The 19,490-nt window shown below is 45.7% G+C and overlaps 1 protein-coding gene across 2 annotated transcripts in view; it reads right to left on the minus strand.

The window, feature by feature from the left end:
- Dgkg (diacylglycerol kinase gamma) overlaps window positions 1–19,490 on the minus strand; it is a 190,404-nt gene that overhangs the window by 69,279 nt on the left and 101,635 nt on the right. For both annotated transcript variants that reach the window (XM_021184692.3, XM_021184691.3), the window contains 2 exons: window positions 18,801–18,961; window positions 10,377–10,441 (listed from right to left, as the gene is read on the minus strand). In XM_021184692.3, coding sequence (XP_021040351.1) covers window positions 10,377–10,441; window positions 18,801–18,961 — 226 coding nt within the window. The remainder of the gene's footprint in view (window positions 1–10,376; window positions 10,442–18,800; window positions 18,962–19,490) is intronic.

Consider the following 19,490-nt stretch of genomic DNA (forward strand, 5'->3'; position numbering starts at 1 on the left):
CCAATGCATTTTGGCAGAGTGAAGAGCATCATGCTACCTTTTCAGTTTAAGTTCTGTGGATCCCAAATAAGATGAGGCCATTCTGAGCTGAAAATGGCCACATGAGTTGGTGCAACCAGCAGGTCTGTTCCCCCTCCAATAATAGGCTATACACATTAAAGAGGGCAATGAGAGCTTTCTAGACATATTCTAAGAGAAAATCAAGTACAAATATGGGGGACCAGTGCTAGGGCTGGTCATGGATGGAGTCCTTGGGTCAGTAGGGCTGCCCTTTGAAACAATAGCTGATACCAGAAGAGGAGATGTCATACCAGCTGAGGCCAGGAGCACAAGGACAGGTGTAACAGGAAGGTAAGAAGAATGGGGGAGCCAACAAGGGGTGGCTCGGATGCTTGTGGAGAAGGAACAGTGTAAATAGCAAGAGAGCTTAGGGTCCTATAGAATGGAACAGAACGTAGGTTCTGGCAGGAGACTCTGGGTGTAGTGATATCAAGATAACAACCACGTGTCAATGAGCAGCTTTAGGGTGGGGCTGAGGAGGAGCAGCAGGTTGGGTTGAAGGAACAACTTAGTAACACTAGCAGTTAAGCAGGACAAGATGGGAGAGGCCTCAGCCATGATACCCAGGCAGTCTTGGTGTACTGGGCAGAACTCTCATCTGGTGTGGCTTGATGGTGCAGTCAACATTTACTCCTGGACTGAGAAGAGAGTGACAAGCTCACTGTTGCAGATGAATCAAGCATTCTGCTTTTGGGATCTGACTTTCCTCGGTATTTCAGGCTTTGGTATGTCTCTAGACCAGAAGTGTTGTCTCCTGTTCCCCCCCACCAGCTCTTGAGCTGAGATGGAGAGTTTCCTGCTGTGCATCCCCTCGCAGCCCATTCCCAGTGCACCCGCTGGTTCTCTAGAGAAACAAGTGCAGTTTGGTTGTGGGTTTCATATAGTCCTTCAGTTGGCTCTGTGGCTTCTCTAGGCTCTTCTTTGGCTGTATCTTTTCTTGGCTGGCCACACTAACAAACTGGGCACAAGAAATCATAGAAGAGCGGTCAGACATCTGAGCTCGTGAAGGCAGACAGGCCTGTTTTTAACGTGTGACACTTTCCACCCCATCTTGTGACTAGTAGGTCTGTGGCACTTCCCCCTTTGAACCTCTGTAAAATTAGTTGACAACATCTGTCTTATACTTGGACGACTGTATCAATTCAGTCAGGGTATACTAGAGTCCTCCTCAGGTGACAGCTACTATTGAGTCCGGCAGACCAGTTCCTGAGCGTTTACCACATGCTCTCATGGTTAAAAGCTTGATGGCTGTGAGGTTCAGATAGCAACCCTACTGTCCCTGACGAATAAACAGGAACAGGTCCCACTGAGACAAAGCAAAACTGTGTCTAGGGCCTGGAACTGAGAGAATTAGAATCTTTTCAGCTTTTATTTATCCTTTAGAGCAGAAGAGCTAGCTGCCTGGTACGCCGGACGGCTACTTCAACTGCAAAGGGACTTGAATAATCTCTCTAAAGCTCTCCTATTGACTCAACAAAACAATTGTGATTTTTTTATTAAATTGGAAAATATTGATCAAATCCCTACTTTGAATAAACTTACTCTGATCATTTGCTTTTTCATAATTCTCCTTTCACAGTCTATAAATGTTGGGAATCGATTCTAATGGTTTGTCTTATTTACGCTCCGAAAGGCCGACCTTCCAGACCCAAGGGTCCCTGCCCCAAACTGGCTTCGATTGATAATAAAGAATTGCCATATGAGCAATGTCTGGGCAGGGAGATGGGGCTGGACTTTTAGATTGCATGGGCAAGGGAACGAGGGTGAGGGAAAGAAGACAGAGAATTGCCATGATGGAGAAGCAAAAAGATGAAACTTAAAGGCCTGCTGGCATCCAGGAAAGTGGTTCTAGGAGGGTAGCAGAGATGAAATAAAGATTTGTAAAAGATGTTAACTCAGGAATACCAGAGGGGAGTGTTTGTTAGTCGCAGAGAGGTTTAGAAGTGCCCAACAATTGAACTAGTCAAGGCATATCAAAATTAGCTCCTGTGTGCATGAGCAACATTTGAGAATCCAGAGAGTTCTCAGGCTGGTGCAAACAACCTGCCTGGAGTCAAAATTGTTTATCTAATTCACAGCTACATATAAATGCTTCTGAGATAACATTTATTGCTACTATAATAATGTTTTAAATTCGTGTATATGGCGTAGTCTCAAGGAAGTAGAACTGTACAGGGAAATGCTGAGAGGAACTGGATGTTGATCGGATCAGATTTCCGGGGATCAGGCATGGCATGGGTTATTTTTCTACAGGGAGATTGAATGGCTTGTCTAAAGAAAAACACTTAGGAAGTAGTCCATTCAATTTTATAAAAACAGGTATCATATTAGTTTCGTGATATGTCTATTAGACTAGCAGTTGAAATGCACCACTATGCCACAAGTGTTTCTGAGCCATGGCTGGTGCCTTTTAGCTTTTGTTTGCTTTCTAAATAATTTACACTAATAATGCAATTCATTTCATTAAATACTATACGATGTGTTACTAAAGTATATGATAACAAATAAGTTGTTATCTTGTTGGAGAATGGTGTTTGTTTGTTTGTTTATATGTCCAGTGTTACTAAAGTATATGATGACAAATAGGTTGTTATCTTGTTGGAGAATGGTGTTTTTTGTTTGTTTGTTTGTTTGTTTGTTTAAATCAAGATAAAACATATACCAAACATTTCCACCCTGGTGACTCAAGCTATGACCACCAGATACCTATTCCTCCACCATGGAGAATCCTGGATTCTGAATTAGCTAATATAACCTTTATCTGCCACAGGGTCAACCTCAGTAGGGAGAACAGTTCTAAAAATATTAGCTACTGTTGTGCTATACTTCACGATACACACTTTAAATACATTTCTCTATTGAATTCTCACAATAATTCCTAAGTTGGCAGAATAACACTGAAATTGTAATGATCTGACCCCCAGAAGTATGGATATGGTAGGTTACGTGGCAAAAAGGAATCAAGACTTCTAACTGCGATACAAATTGCCAGTCTGTTGACCTGGCAATGGGGGAGATTGGGAGATTAGAATGGGTCCAGTGTCTCTCAGGGTCCTTATAAGTATAATGGAGAGGCACAAGAAAGGTCATCAGAGGGAAGCAATTAGAAAAAGACTCAATTGACCATTGCTGGCCTTAAAGATGATCGAAACATAAGGGTTTCATTTCTCTTATAAAATACCCACAAGTAGGAAGACTAAAAAAGTAGAAAACACCATGATGAACTTCATGTGGGGGCTTTTCTAAACTCCAAATATTTTAAAAGATCATTTTCTATATTAAAGGAAACAGGAGCAGACAGTTTGGCCCACTGAGCACCTCTCTTGAGATGCTGAGTATCTAGAAAGGTGAACTCCTGTTGCTGCTGTTATAAAGCTGCATAGCTAGACTGCAATTCATGGGGCTCAGGAAGGAATACCTTAAAATGGTTTCATTTTTAGATAAAAGCATTTGTTATGTAAGTGGTATAAAGGTTGGGCATGCCACAGGCAATCAAGGAGAGGTAGCCCTTGAACTTCCAAAATTGAATGCACGGACCGTGCTAGTCTGTGTGCACTCCCACCTACCATCTCTGTGCTCAGCTGAGGCTGGGGAGTAGTGAAGGTGAGAGACGGGAGTGAGGAGCGAGAGCTCCATCGATGAGAACAGTCAGTTACATGGTCATGGATGTGAATAGTCACACACACGTTCAGCACCAAACTGCCTGGGGCACCTGTCCTTTGCCAGAGGTATCCTGCAGAGCCTGGTAAGCCCTAAGCATTCCAGTAGCACCTGGCATCTGTCATGAACCCACCCTCCTTCCTTATCTCCTTCCCCCCTCTCTTCCTCCCTCCCTCTCTCCCTCTCTTCCTCCCTCCCTCTCTCCCTCTCTTTCTCCCTCCCTCCTTCCCTCTCTTTCTCCTCCCACTACCATGTCAGCTTGAGTCTTGCCTCCCTACCTTAGTCCAGCCTTCAGTTTTTAGCCTTAGAATCTCTGGTACTTAGACCCCACACTGCCTCATGGTGCCAGTGGAAGGAATTTTCTCCACAGCTCTAATCCAGGAGAATTCAACCCAACTCAACCCAACCCTGCTTAATGAATCTTCCCATTGGTCAGTTTTTACACAACTTCTAGTTTCCTCCAACTTCTCAGTTTAAGGGTCCCGTCTACATAACAACGATTGAACAAGAGCTACGTCTTGCTTGGCATTCCATCAAAGATGTACACTGTCAGCGCTTATCAGTGATTTAAGGCAATGCTAAGCCCCCATGCTTGCGGATCAGTGATGTTCAACAACAAATGTTGTTGAGTTCCTACCACTCACCGTAGACGTTCTTCACCAAGCCTCTGGCAACCTTGCCAGACTTTCAAGGGAGGAAGCAAAGGATTAAAGAGATTAATTTAAATGCCCAAGGTCACACAGCCAGTAATCGGCAGAGCCAAATTTTGATGCCAGCTTGGGCTGTGGCCTGCTGCCTCCTTCTATAAATATCTACTAAGCACTTGGTTCTTTGCAACGTATGTTCTAACCTTCTACAGAGTCAAGCTACATTAAGATTTCTGGGGAACCCCTCATCAGCTTCTTGGCCCTGCTCCAGGAAGCCAACACTCCAGAGCCTGCTAACTGGAAAGATGGTCAGCTATAGGACTTTTAGGAAAGATGGCCAGTCAGCTGCTGGCAGCACTGATGTGAACCCTTTGAAAGGCCTGACAGGAAATAACTGGCTGCTTCAGGCTCAGTTGCTGAGGGACGTGCTCAAGTGGATGACACTCAACAGGTTTATATAACACATTCCTCCAGTGCTCGGGGTTCCCATGGCACCAGTAAAAAAAAAAAAAACTCCACAGTGAGACTCTTTCAGTTTGTTCACTGACTGGGACACTGGGTGGCTTTAAGGAGTAGATTTCAGATACACAAAACTTCACAGTCTGGAAACTTCTTGAGAACGTTGGTAGGCTATCCAGAAGATAGGGGCAGTGCCCTTTTCTTCTCTGTGAACACCAGCCACTACCTGCTTAGAAAATTGAGACTCACTGCCCCTCCCCCCATCACCAGTTAAAACTTTCTTCACTCTCTTCGTCTACCTCTTTTGCAAATTGTCTACTCTGCAAGCTCCAACCAATGTGCCTTTTAATTAACTCATCTCTCTTGCCATCGCCACCACATAGGTACGGCATCTGTTAGTCGTTCCACTCCCTGCCCTGAGGTGGGCTCTTGGTTTAGTTTAATGCTTGCACACAAACTTCTTAGAGATTGTACGTTTGGATTTTGCTGTGGGTCCCAGAGATCCCATAACTAGTCTTGCTCCTGGCTGTGACAGTGGAATAGAGAGAAGACTTAAGATTATAGGAGATATGAAGGGGTGATGTCCTTGTCCCTCTTTCATAAGCCTACAAGAATGTTTTTCCATGGAGGCAGTTCACAAAGGTGGGGAAGCACACAGTGTTTCCATCACCCTTGGCCTTAGTTTCTTCATCTCTAAAATGGGAGCAACAACACTCCCCCTTATATGTTTCAATGACTACTGAGTAGGGTCCTGTGGACAGCACATAGAAGGCCTTAGGTACATTGACCTATACAAGTGAGACCTCGGACAGACTCCTGGGCTTAAACTCCAGATTTGAGTGGTGAGTGGTAGTTTAGAGAACAAACCAAGCTCAGCGCTTAAGGGTCAGTGTGTGACGCCCTCTCAGGCTGTTACCTTATCTCACAGAGTCAGAATTCCAGACTGCCCAGCACTTACGTTGCAAGGTTGTTTTGAGAGTTAAATAATTTAATGGATTATAAAATACCTAGTTAACTACTTGGCCTTGAGCTGGAGCTCAAAATGAATCAACATTCTTAGTTTGGTTATCTTAGTTTTGTGTTCTATACTCAAGACGCAGTCTATTTAGGAATGGACTTTGAGGTATGACATTAATATGTTCTACTAAGCTGAGCCACTGCCTGTATTTCCAGTAGTTTGCTAAATGCAAATTCCTTTTGTATAAAAATAATTTGTAAAAAAATTGAGGATTATTTTCCCATCTTTACTAGACTATGTATGAATTCTTTCCTTTCTTCCAACCTTCCTTCCTTCCTTTCTTATCCTTTCCTTTCCTTTCCTTTCCTTTCCTTTCCTTTCCTTTCCTTTCCTTTCCTTTCCTTTCCTTTCCTTTCCTTTCCTTTCCTTTCCTTTTACAGAACCCTGACTGTTTTAGAACTCACTATGTAGACTAGGCTGGCTTCAAACTCCCAGAGACCCATCTGCCTATGCCTCCTGAATGCTGGGGTTAAAGGAGTTCACCACTACCACGCCTGGCTAGATTATGAATTCCTTAAAGTCAGGGGCCATGCCTCATTTACAGCAGAACACTTTCTAACATGTTATAATCTCAGTAGAATTAAAGCTCTGTGTTCTTTATGCTGACAGTGAGACACCACTTTCCATAACAGCTAAAGTAGGAAAAGTGCCAGGGGCCTGATTTGTCTGAGATAGCTCACACTGCCACCTCCTGAGGCCTTACTTGTCTGAGATAGCTCACACTGCTACCTCCTTGGGTCTGGCTTTTATTCCTTTAACAAAGTTATTCCGCTGGAGAGACCTTGGCTTCATAAAATTACCACTTTCCCTGGCAACAACTAGTTTAGAGAGATCACTGGGGATGGGGGTAAAGAAACCCCAACAATAGAGTCATAATTTGATGCCTCTTAACACAGACACAGACACAGATATACACACATTGTCTTTGGTGCAATTTCAAAATGTTCTCAGAACCACTGAAGCCTTTGGCTCCTGGGCTAAGAATGTTTAGAGTAGTCCCAAGCAGACTAGCAAAGTGAGAGCTCAGCCCTGACTAGCCCTCTCTTGTTGAAAACGAAACAAACAGACCAATTCTATATTTAGCCTCAAGGTTATCCCTGAGGGGGGCCAGTTTTAGGCATTAATGCTAAAGGCTTGCAGCCAAGCAGCAACCACTCTTTGAAGAACTTGTGTTCTGCCCAGTAAAATGAAGCTTTGTTTGATAATATCGTTTACATTTTCAAATCCTGGGTATCAGGCTTTCTTCCTATCCCTTGTGGCCCTTCCTAAGTTTAGCTGCTGGTGTAATGGGGTTACCATGGCAACAACCACCTGCCTATTTAAAACCATCTCCCATGCTAAATAAGGAAGCCTAGAGAAAATGGCTGCCTGCCTGCCTGCCTGCCTGCCTTTCTCTCAGTGGACAAGTTGAATCCTCCTGGGTTTTTTGGATACAGGCAAGCAAACAGGATGGAGTAGCATTGACCCAAAGTTCTCCAGAAGAAACGGCTGGTGGCTATAAAACAGGCACTGCCTCTGAACAACTTCATTTCTCAAGCAAGCACACAGACTTAAATTCAAGTCCATATGCCTGCCATCTCTACCAGGTGCAACATGGGGCTTGAACCCCAGCAATGTAGCAGTGCTCCTGCTAATGGGACCTGGGAAGTGGGAAGCAGAAGGTGGAGAGGCCATGGTGAATTCCTGCACTCTGCACTGAGGTGCATGCTGTGATATTTTTTCCTCCTGGACAGATCTGTCTTTCTAATTGGACTTAATAATGTGATTTTCTGATGCTCTATTCAGCTCATATGTTGCTCTGCCTTAATTTTTGGAACGTGGAGAAACTTCATCTTTTGCTTCCTTATTCTCTAAAAACAACAGAGCTGACTTCCTTTCCACAGCAAGGGTCCATGCAACAGCTGCACTAAGGGCTTCTTCCCTCGCACGCTGTGCCTTAGCACTTTATGTTCAGGCACATCTGGTTCTCTCTCTGTGGACGGCCCTTCTTTTTTTATCAAGTTGTAAAAAACGGATTCTTGATTTTTTTTTTATCCCCAGTGGGGCATCTTTTGCCATTAGAAAGCCCTCCATGCCAGCTCCATTTTCTTGCTTTGTATTCTTTTAGGTCTCCTCTGTGTAGACACATCACTTCATACACACTGGTATGCACCCTGCTTTTCAGTCTGCTTCCAGTGGGGTTGCAGAAGGCAGTGGGCGGTGAGTTCTGGGTCATCTGTCCCAAACACTTAATAGCGTGTAGTCTACAGTATATTTTCAAAAGATGTTTTTGAGTGAGTGAGTGAATGAATGAGTGAGCAAGTGAACAAATGAATGAGTGAACAAGTGAATGAGTGAATGAATGAATGAATGAGTGAGCAAGTGAATGAGTGAATAGGTGAATGAGTGAGTGGATGAGCAGGTAAGTAAGTGAGTGAGTGAATGAATGAATGAGTGAATGAGCAGAACCCATCGGTTTCCCAGACACATGCACCTGAGAACCTGTGAAGGTATGTGGGTGTAAAGAAGACACTAAAAGTCTGTAGAATGGGTAGAACGAGAGATTTTTTGTTGTTGTCGTTTTGTTCAGTTTTTTCCAAAAAGCAGTCCTGAGGCTGCTATTCCGCTGGGATGAGCATCTGTCTGCCTTTCTGGGAGAAGAGAGGACACAGGTTTGGTTCTTTTTGTAGAGGAAGAACAAGAGGATGGACGAGGCAGAAATCAATATTATTTGTGTGGGAAACAGGCAGACTTCTGCCAAAAGGTTCAAGTCAGGGCCACTTCCTGAAGAGGCCACAGCACACCTCCACACATCCCATGTAGATGACCAAGAGGGGCCTGTTGCCCTTATGAGCACCACTTCTAAAGGGAAGTTCTATCCAGGCACCAAGAGGACCAAGCTGGGCGGGCGGTCCTGAAACAGCTTAGTAACAACAGCAACGTGCCAGGCCAGGTCCTCAGACAGCGGAGAAGGGGAGCCTGTGGACACAGCATCCTTGAACATCAAGGAAGAAACGAGCTGGCCAAGAGTTGGAACACAACGAGAAATCCCCCAAAGTGGCTATTCTCAAAAGGCTACCACTCCATGCTGCCTGGCCCATCAATGGAGCTCAAGGCCACCTCAGAAAAAGACTTGAAGAGGCGAAACAAGAAGCTTTGAAACCAGCACGTAAACTACCTATTGTCAGGAGATCTGGTCTCTTGAGAAAGGTTCCTTCTGGCACCTACTTATCTCTGAGCCTACACCACATGCCTGCTGAGGGTGCAGACCCTCAATAGTCGCAATATCAATGATCTCAAAGCTTTGGGCACAACTGAACTTGGGTTTTATGCCTGTCATCTTTTCTTGTCATTAACAAATTGGTATTTGAGTTTTAAACATCTTAAAGTTTGCCTATTTTCCCAGTGTAAATAGGACTCTTCCATGTAAATACTTTAATAAAATATGATAGTGGTTTAAAAATAGTGGGTGCATGCATGCACGGGAGTGATGAGGTTGAGGAAGGGTTGTCATTGCCCATTTGTGACTATAGACAACAAGGGCTGGCAAGACATGTTTGTAGTATGCTGTGGGTCCAGGGTCTGAGTGAGACCGAATGTCACCCTAATACAGTTCAGATGCTGTTAGATCCGGGTTTGACATTACCTCACTGTTCTCAGCCTCTTTCTGGTAAAGCTCCCAGGCTGTGGAGTCAGGGGCTGAGCTGGGAGGGAAATGTCCTCAAATAACACCCGAACTTCTGCTTTGAGGAGAATTCTGCGGCTTCACGCAATATAGCAACCCTTGAGGTTCAAAGATCAAGTCCAAGTTATTATCCCACTGCTGCCCACCTGCCTGGGGCCAGGCGTGGAATCCAGGAATGATCTTCAAATCAGTACAACAAAGACAATAGTGTCATAGAAGAGAGAGAAATGAGCAAGAAAAGGAAAATGGACAACTCCACGGTAATTGTTTGCCAGTCACCTCGCGGTTCTGGTAAATTTCATTCGCTTTGCAAGACAGACCTGGGTTCTCTTGCAATTGATTTGGTTTTCTCTTTTCTTTCCAGTTTGAACCCAATCTCCAGGCATGCAGGAGCCAATACGAAGCCGCTGTGATGCCCTCCATGGTCACAGCATTGTAGGGACCTCGCTGCTGCCCTCTGCTGTCCAGGAGAGTGTCTGGCACCTCCTCGGGTCTAAGACCCTAGCAGAGCCTTTCGCTCCCCCAACCCCCTGCGGGACGCTGGCTTTTGAGAGGAAACCTCTAAGTTCCTGGAGGGGTTCCAGGAGGCCAAAGGCAGGCTCCCTGCCACTCATGCCGTCCCCAGACCCCTCCCTCTGTTCAGTTCCTGCGGGAGGGGACCGGCAGCTACGCTGTGGCAGGTTTCTGACATTTTTTTTTTTCCTTCTTAGAAATGGAAACCCTCCTTCCGGCAACGTGGCAGGAAAGCGAAGTCCCCTGGCGGTCGACCCAGGCCAAGGACATTTCCGTGGTAGCAGGTGGGAGGCCCGCACTGGCTGCAGAGCCGGGCAGGCAGGGTGCCACCACGGCAGCCAGCGAGCTCGCTTACCTGCTGTTGAATTTTTCAGGGTGTTTCTCTCTCATCATATGGAATCTGTGTGCAATTGAAGCATCCTGGAAACAGAAGAAAAGAAGGCAAGAAAAGCCTGGTTAGTGATTGTGGCCATGAGGTATGGTGGGAAGACACACATATATGCCCCTGGAAGGCCCAGATTCCAGAGACTCCAAATCATAGGGGCCCAGCACCGCATCCAGGGCTAAGCTAGTGCCACCACTCCGTCCTTTGAGCACCTCACTTGGTTGCCTCAGAGCCTGGCACTCATCACAATATCTCAAGCCCAGTGAATGGCCACAGTTCAGCCTTTGCAAACAGAGGCCAGAGCAGGCTCTAAAGAGAAGAGAACACCACTCTCCTTCCATTGAGGGGCTCTCCTCAGGTGAAGCCAGAAGCCAGTAAGGAGTGGGTGAGGTGTGATGTGGTGTGGTGTGGTGGTGGTGATGGTTGGTGACATAAAGTAAGGAGTATTTCATGAGAAGTTGTAAATATAGTACTTTTTCTCATGTCCCACTCACCCAGCATCCAGCAATGATAACATCTTATATAACAGCACATTATCAAACCTAAAGCCGACGCTGGTATTAACTCTTTTTTTTTTTTTTTTTTTTTTTTTTTTTCTTTTTTTTTTTTGGTTTTTTGAGACAGGGTTTCTCTGTGTAGTCCTGGCTGTCCTGGAACTCACTCTGTAGACCAGGCTGGCCTCGAACTCAGAAATCCGCCTGCCTCTGCCTCCCAAGTGCTGGGATTAAAGGCGTGCGCCACCACGCCCGGCTGGTATTAACTCTTTATTGTCTGTTTCACTCAAAACAATTAATAATAGTACTGGATAGTGCGTTTAGCAGACAACAAAAGTGTATTAAACGTCTAACTTCTGCCTATTAATCATTCTATCCACAGGACTGCCTCTGAAATTAGCAACAATCTTGATCCTTTCCTAGCCAATCCGTTGCCCCCTCCCCCGCCCCGTCCCCCCGCCTTTGGCTGCATGGTTGGCTATCTGTACCACAGAATTCACCATGACACATGTGTGCCCCATGACACTGTGTTTCTGGGTGTCCCATTTCTCAGGTTGGAACCAGAGTCCAGCCCAGAGTCCTGTTTGCATCCCACACTCCCATTACAGCTATCTGTGAGTGCCCATGGTTGTGACTGGTGTTGACATGGTGGGGCTCCAGGACCCATAGGCCAGAATAGGATCCAAAGCTGAACTCGGTTCTTCACACCTAGCCTTCTGCACCTCCTAATGAGCCCAGCAGAAGAATGTGTACTGCCCCCTTATCACACAGTCCGAATCGAGCACTGTGGAGGCAGATGCTGAACACTCGAAATTAACTAATTGGTTGGAGATAGGACAGAAACAAGGAGCTGATTTAGATTTGGCCAGAAGTGACTGCCGCAGCCAATCAGAAATCTCTGGGGATGCTGGGGTATCCCTGTAGTCTCAGCATGTGGATAGAGTGAGGCAGGAGGATTTAGAGTTCAAGGCTAGCCTGGACTACAAGGTGGTACTATATCTCAATGAACCTACCCACTCACCACCTACCTAACAACCAACAACCAACAAATAAATAACCAACAAAAATCTATTTACTAGACTCTGTGTTCAAAAGATTCTTAAAATTCTGGAGAGCCAAAAATAAAAGTCTATAGAGCAGATTTTTAGCTAATGTATATTCCCTCTTCCCCTCTCTTCCCTTTTCGTTTCCTCTCTTCCTTCTTTCCCCCTTTCTCCTCTCTCTCTCTCCCTTTCTCCTTCCCTCCTTCTCTCCCCCTTTCTTCTAAGACAGCTCTTACCATGTGGTTCTAGCTAGCCTGGAACTAACTATGTATACCAGCAGTTTTCAACCTTTTGGGCCTGACCTCTGTGGGGGTCAAAGGACTCTTTCACAGAGGTCTCCTAAGAGTATCGGAAAACACTGACATTGACATTATGGTTCATAACAGTTACAAAATTATAGTTATGAAGCAGCAGCAAAAAGAATTTCATGGTTGGAGTCACCACGGTATGAGTTAAAGGGTCACAGCATTAGGAAAGTTGAGAACCACAGATGTAGACTACTCAGCTCAAACTCTGAGAGATCTTCCTGCCTCTGACTCCCCTGCATTGGGATTAAAGCTGTGTGCTCTTCCATGCTGAGCATATTGTTTCTTATTTTATTTTTATTGGGTATTTATTTCATTTACATTTCCAATGCTATCCCAAAAGTCCCCCACACGCTCACCCACCCACCCACTCCCACTTCTTGGCCCTGTCGTTCCCCTGTACTGGGACATATAAAGTTTGCACGACCAATGGACCTCTCTTTCCACTGATGGCCGACCAGGCCATCTTCTGATTCATATGCAGCTAGAGACACGAGCTGGGGACGGGGGGGGGGGGGGGGGGTACTGGTTAGTTCATACTGTTGTTCCACCTATAGGATTGCAGATCCCTTTAGCTCCTTGGGTACTTTCTCTAGCTCCTCTATTGGGGGCCCTGTGATCCATCCAATAGCTGACCGTGGGCATCCACTTCTGTGCTTGCTAGGCCCCGGCATAGTCTCACAAGGGACAGCTCTATCTGGGTCCTTTCAGCAAACTCTTGCTAGTGTCATATTGTTTCTTGATAAGGAAAGTCAACAATAGAGCATCAAGTGCAGCTCTCTGAAGAAGCATTTGAGGTGCATACTATGTGTGATGAGGTTCATTATGGAGAGGGGTGACCCCAGCCAGCAGCCACCGTGTGGAATCTGGGAGGGCAGGTACTGGCTTATTTTGTGGCTATAAACATTCCTTGGGCATTTAACAGTTAAATTTTTGCTACTTTTGTAGTTTTCTGATCTGTCAAGAGCTGATAGTCTGGGCAGAGTCACCTTGTAGATACATAGTGGCAGGTGTCAAAATTCAGGGGGGCCCGTTCAGACCCTTTGAACCCACATAGCCATCTCAGCTCCTCTGTGCAGCTCCTCTTCCTAGCCTAGACCATGCCCATCTCCCTCTCGTCCAGCAAGTCTCAGAGAACATTCCCAACAAGATATATGTGATATTTGTCAAATGATTTTCTAGAATTCCTGAAAAGCATTCCATCTAGCTGTGTTCCTTTGAAACACTGATTTTTCTCCTGTCAGGAAAATACAAAACAGCAAACAAAAACTAAAAACGAAACAAAACACCCCCAAACAAAACAAACCCAAAGCACACATCCATATATTTTGTGGCGGCCTGATTTGTACATCACTGCCATTACCCCCCAGTGCAGCTGGAGACTGGCCCCTGGGGTATTTGCAGAGACTCTTCTCCCTGGTCAGTCCTAATCACCTTTGGTTTTTCCATTGCTAAGGTTTGCATGCCTTCTTATTCCAAAGGGCAGCGTTTACAAGATCATTAGCTCAGCATGTGACTCCTCATTTGCCGGTGTAATCTCTTGACAAACACACCAACAGCAAGGGAGAGCTAAGCTGTCTCTTGAAAGGCTCAGACCTTGTTTGTCTCCCCAAGATAGGAAGGGTCAAGAAGGGTCAAGACTCGAGTTTACCCCGTTGACTGAGCGGCTCGGCTCGTGCTGAGCACTGACCAGAGGGTATTTATTTTAGGGGTTTAGATACTGTTTTGAGACTGAGTCCTGCAAAGAGCATTTCACTCTAGAGAGCATGGCAGCAGGGGCAGGCCAGGGGAAGCAATGGCGTTTCCGATGGCCTCTGGTCAGTTGGAACAGTCCCACAGTGTGTGGTCTATGTGTTGTGGGGCAGTCTCCAGTCAATGGTGTGTTCTATCGGGTGAAGGGGAGATGAATTGAAGTGTGATGCAGGCTGTTCCTTCTACAGTCAAAACCTCAAACACATGATTGGATGAAGGATTTTTGGCTCCCTCTCAAATGTAACCTTCTGTTATTTGGACTCTGAGATATTGGGATGTCTAGGTCAGTGCTGTCCAATAGAAATACAGCCGACTTGTAACTTAAAAGTTTCTAGGGCTGGTGAGATGGCTCAGTGGGTAAGAGCACCTGACTGCTCTTCCGAAGGTCCAGAGTTCAAATCCCAGCAACCACATGGTGGCTCACAACCATCCACAACGAGATCTGGCGCCCTCTTCTGGAATGTCTGAAGACAGCTACAGTGTACTTACATATAATAAATGAATAAATCTTTAAAAAAAAAAAGTTTCTAGAAGCTACATAAAAAAGCAAAAAAAAAAAGATATTAATTCATGGATGTTTTAATTAACCTAAATTTTATAATTTCTACATATAATCAATAACAATTGTTAATAAGTTTAATTTCTAGATCTCATTTTTGAATGTGTTTATAATATTTACACACACCTTAAACTAGGCTCGGCCTTGCAGGCTCACAGCAGCCACCTGTGGCTTGTGCTTGCTACCCTGGTCAGTACAGGGCTAAGTCACTTTGGCAACTTTTGGAGACAGAGACAGGAAAGAGACCCTAGGGCAGGCTGTTTGAAATTTGGATTGTTTGAAAAATTTATGGCAGATTATGGAGTAGGAAAGATGTGGCTGGCTTAGCCAAGTCGATTCTCAGTAAGTCCACAAGTGACAGAGTAAAGCTCAGTGCTGACAGAATCCGAGTTTGCAAGCCTCTGACTTGTTGATACTGTGGGATGTGGGTGGGTGAACACTAGTAACAATCTATAAGGTGGAAAATGCTTTATGGGCTGGTGGCCCTCTGGCGTCCAAAATAGACCTCACGGAGTCGAGGGATTAACTGCTCACCACCCTGTTAAGACTCGTTGAAAACAGAGCCTGTGACGAGTTCCGAGTTCCACAGGCTCCAGGAATTATTTTGTAGTCTCTTAACTTCCTGTCACTGATACCTGGCCATCCTGACCTTTCAGCTAATCCAAAAATAGAGAGCAGGGAGGAAGAAGCCCGAGAACTCAGAGGAAGCAATGTACTGGGTGACTGTGTTCAAGACTTCTCTCCAGGAGATGTCTGCAGTTAGAAGGACCATCAAGCTGACTAGCAGAGTCTTCAATGATTCTGGCTGGTATATGGAGATATGGTGGCACTGAGCCCAAGAAACTCCCTGGACAGGCCAGAAGAGTCTGTCTTACTCAACTCTCTATCTATTAAATGCGTTCTGTTTCCACCCCGGGGCACCACCGTGGCTGTATAACTGTTATCTTTATAGTTGCAAGGCAGCAACCATTTGTTCAATAGGCATTTCACGTCTTTCACAGCAGCAAAGACAATCCAGGCATCCCTTTGCCAGGGGTGTGTGTGCGCGCAACCATGTTTAAGCATTCGAAGGAGGTAGAACTGGTTTGGTTTACATACCTACTTCTCTCACAAAGTTTGGGAAGTCAAATAGGAAGCAAGACCTTTTGCAAATGTCAGCCCTGCACTCTGTCAGGGTTGCGGGCTGGGTACTTATTTTCTCAAGATTTTTACCTTCCACCTTGTAAAGAGCAAGCACACAAACCTCGCAAACATTCTATGAAAAGAAGGCTAAGGGGACTCCAATGAGATCAAAAGTCCCATTTCCTTACTCATCTACAATATGACAATAAATACGCGCAAACTAAAGGTATATGAAAAGAACAGTGGATAGATACCCTTGGAGTATTGGAGCCAGACTAGGCCAGGTGGGGAAGCGTGGTGGCCCCCTGAAGGTGATGGGTTTCTGTTCCAATGCTGTTCCTTGGAGGGCAATTCACTTCTTCTTTCCTTCCTCCCCACTCCCTCGGTGACTCCCTCCCTCCTTCTTCCTGGAAGAATGCATTGAAACCATGTTTCCTAGCGCTTGCACTTGCTTTTAGGGCCTGGGTATCTAGTTGAGGGAAGGCTGTCTACAGGGCACTGAGTGGAGACAGGCAGGTACTGGGAACTCTGGTCCTTCCAGCCAGAGCTGTGTGCAGAAAGGGAGGATGTATTGAAGGTTCTAATGGTAGCCATGCTTGAACCTGCCTACTGGAAGCTCCTGGGCAGCCTAGCCTGTCCATCTGTCTGTCTGTCCTGTGGCCAGCTTCCTCTCTTTTTTTGTGTCCCTCTCCTTCATTACCTAATATCTGTGCCTCCAACCCACTTCCTGTATTCATTCTGCTCCTGTGTTGTCTCCATTCTCTGAGGCCTCACTCAGGGTCATCAGCATCAGAATGCTCCCAGGGGCTGGTTAAAAATGCAGAGCCACAGACCTGGCTGAGAGCTATGGAGTCAGATTACAAATCAGAATCTGGTGCAGAGAGGAACTTCCATGTTTTAAAAGAGGTGCTGTGAGCTCTCTCCTTCTGGATCTGGAGAACTTCCTTACTCCACAGCTTGTAGCTGTGTGAAGATGAGGGTGGGTGTGTACTGTGCAGAGCCCACAGCTGAGCAGGCACAAGATCCCAACACACTGGCTTGGAATACACACAAAGGCAACAGGGAAATAGGATAATTGGCCTGGGTGCACCACAGGCACTCAGTAAACACCAGTGCGTTATACAATGGTTATGGCAGGAAAAAGATCTGAGGGTGTGTGTGTGTGTGTGTGTGTGTGTGTGTGTCTCTGCACCATCCCTGCAGGTGGTCCTGAAAGAGGGCTTGGGTAGATAAATTGGGGACTGTGGGGGTGAGGAGGGGGATAAGCCAGTTAGGATGCAGGAACCCCTAGTGCACCACCTCCACATTCAGTCTTATACCCTGGACCCACAATGCCTTGCTTGCTTCAGTCATAGCAATGAGCGCAGGAGTGTAGGAGTGAGAAGATGAAAGCAAACCCCTTTGCCTGAAACTGTTCTTCACTCAGAACACCAGGAAAAAAACAAAATAAAACAGGCAACAACAAAAAACCCCACTGCAGATGTGGTAACTCTACAAACCTGTTGTAACTGGAAGATCGTTATTTTTCTAGTCTTAGCCTTATTAAAAAGTAAAACACCGCCTTCATTAAACCTGATATCCCCTGGAGCTGTCTTTTAGACCCCCATCTCCATCCCACACCCTTACCACCCACCCCTCAGTCTGGTGCCAGAGGATGGCCTGGAGGAGCTCATATGTACAGTGGCTTAAACAATCTCACACACAGGAAGGAGGGAAGGAAGGATGCTCAGACCCAGGGCTAGCCTGGGGACAGGAGGGTAAGGGGGTGTGTCATTGCTCTTCAGGAGCCCTGATCCTTTCCAAGGGCTAAGGACTGCTGTGCTAATGACTACATAAGCCTGCCACTGAAGAGAACACACAGTAGGTGTCCTTCCCTGGACCACCATCTCAAGCCCCAGATAAATTTAAGAATAGAAGTGGGGACTAGAGAGATGGCTCAGTGGTTAAGAGCACTGGCTGTTACTTCAGAGGACTTGGGTTCAACCCCTAGCACCTGCATGGCAGCTACCACACTCATCTGTAACTCTAGTTGGAGAGGGTACAGTGCCCTCTTCTGGCCTCTGTGGGTACCTGGCACAGACATACAGGTAGGCAAAATGCATTTATTTTATTTTATTTTTTTAAAGAATACACTCAAACTGAGTGGTAGTGGTGCATACCTTTAGTCCCAGTACTTGGAAGGCAGAGGCAAGCAGATCTCTTAAGTTTGAAGCCAGCCTGGTCTGTATAGTGAGTTCTAGACCAGCCAGGGCTACACAGAGAAATCCTGTCTCAATAAGTAAGTAAGTAAGTAAGTAAATAAATAAATAAAATCAAAACCAACCAAACAAAATACCACTCATCATATTGTTCCCAACAACCTAGGAAACAGTGCATACTCTGAATTTGGAGCTAAGTTCAGTGTGGCAAACTGATTGAGTTATACTAACTAGACTGGAGGATGGAAGGAAGCACAGACGGCACTGTCCATCTGTGAGTGTGTGTGTTTGTGAGTGTGTGTGTGTGCGCGCACATCTGCACGTGTGCACTGTGTGTGTGCATATGTGTACTGGTGCACGCAAGCATACATTTGTACATAGGAGGGTGGATTCAGGCACATTAAGCCCTTCCGTCTAATACATGGAGAACACTGATGGTCTGTGATAAGGGCTGTATGGAGTCACAGTGGACTCAGCCTGAGAGGCAGCAACAGAAGAACCCTCCTAGGTGTGTATGAAGCTCTTAGAGTATGTGTGGTTGGGCTGGGTGGAGGCGAGTGAGCCCAAGGCAAGTCTGCCGAGCCTGGTCCAGGCAAGCAGCCATTCCTCATGGTCAGAGTTCTCAAATCTTCACACTCACGTGAGGGTTTCTTCCTGGCCTTATCTCTTGTTTGTTTTCCTTAATTAGCTGAAGGATATATACAAAGAAAAATTCAGTCTTTTCTCCTGTTAGCTAAAATGGCAGGAGTAAGAATTTCTTCTACAGTCCAGGGATAGAATGTCTATGGGTTCAAGGTGGCCACACCATGCCAGATTTGCAGGTCAGGGCTAGGGACAATGAGAACAGACAAGGAGTAGAGGTCTGGAAGGGTCAACGGACACTTGTTGGTCATGCAGAAAAGCAATTGATGGCCAACTTACCACACCAATGGAGAAATAGTTGTTCATGATGTTGTATGGGACTTGGTCTCCATTCTCCACCTCTTCCCTGGGCATGACCTCTAGGTACCAACGGTCCAGCATCACCAAGGGGCTCTGTTCAATTTCCTTCAGGATTTTGGTCAAGCTGCCCCCTTCGTAACCTATGAACACAGGCATGGTATGTACCACCAGAGTGGAGAGGCAAGGCTGTTGCTCATGCAGAGCAAGTATGTTTTTAGGCATTTGTGGCTAGAATACTTCTAGGTGTCTTTGGGCTGGAGACACCTATGTTCTCTGATCCAGAGAGAAGCGGGAGGACAGTAAGGAGTAATTAGCAAACATTTGGGTGTGAGTTGGAAGCCTGAGAGCAAGGTATAGAATACGTGTTGGCTAGAGGCAGTCATGGTCCGGAGCTGAAGCCAGCCCTGGAGAGTGAGTGGGCTGATGGGTGAACTTATGCTATTTGTAGGAATGGATAGAACTAAGGATTATGTTAAGCAAAATAGCTAGACTTAGGTATTATTATATGTTTTCTTTCATATGTAGGATAAAGATTAAGCACATATGTTTATCTATCTATCTACCTATCTATCTTCTACCTATCACCATTTATCCACCCACCCACCAACCAGACATGAAAGTAGAATGATGTATGGCTAGGGATGGCTGCCATGGACTCATGTTTGAATT

Source organism: Mus caroli, unplaced genomic scaffold (assembly GCF_978045245.1).
Source record: "Mus caroli unplaced genomic scaffold, Mus_caroli_1 scaffold_17, whole genome shotgun sequence".
Taxonomy (NCBI): domain Eukaryota; kingdom Metazoa; phylum Chordata; class Mammalia; order Rodentia; family Muridae; genus Mus; species Mus caroli.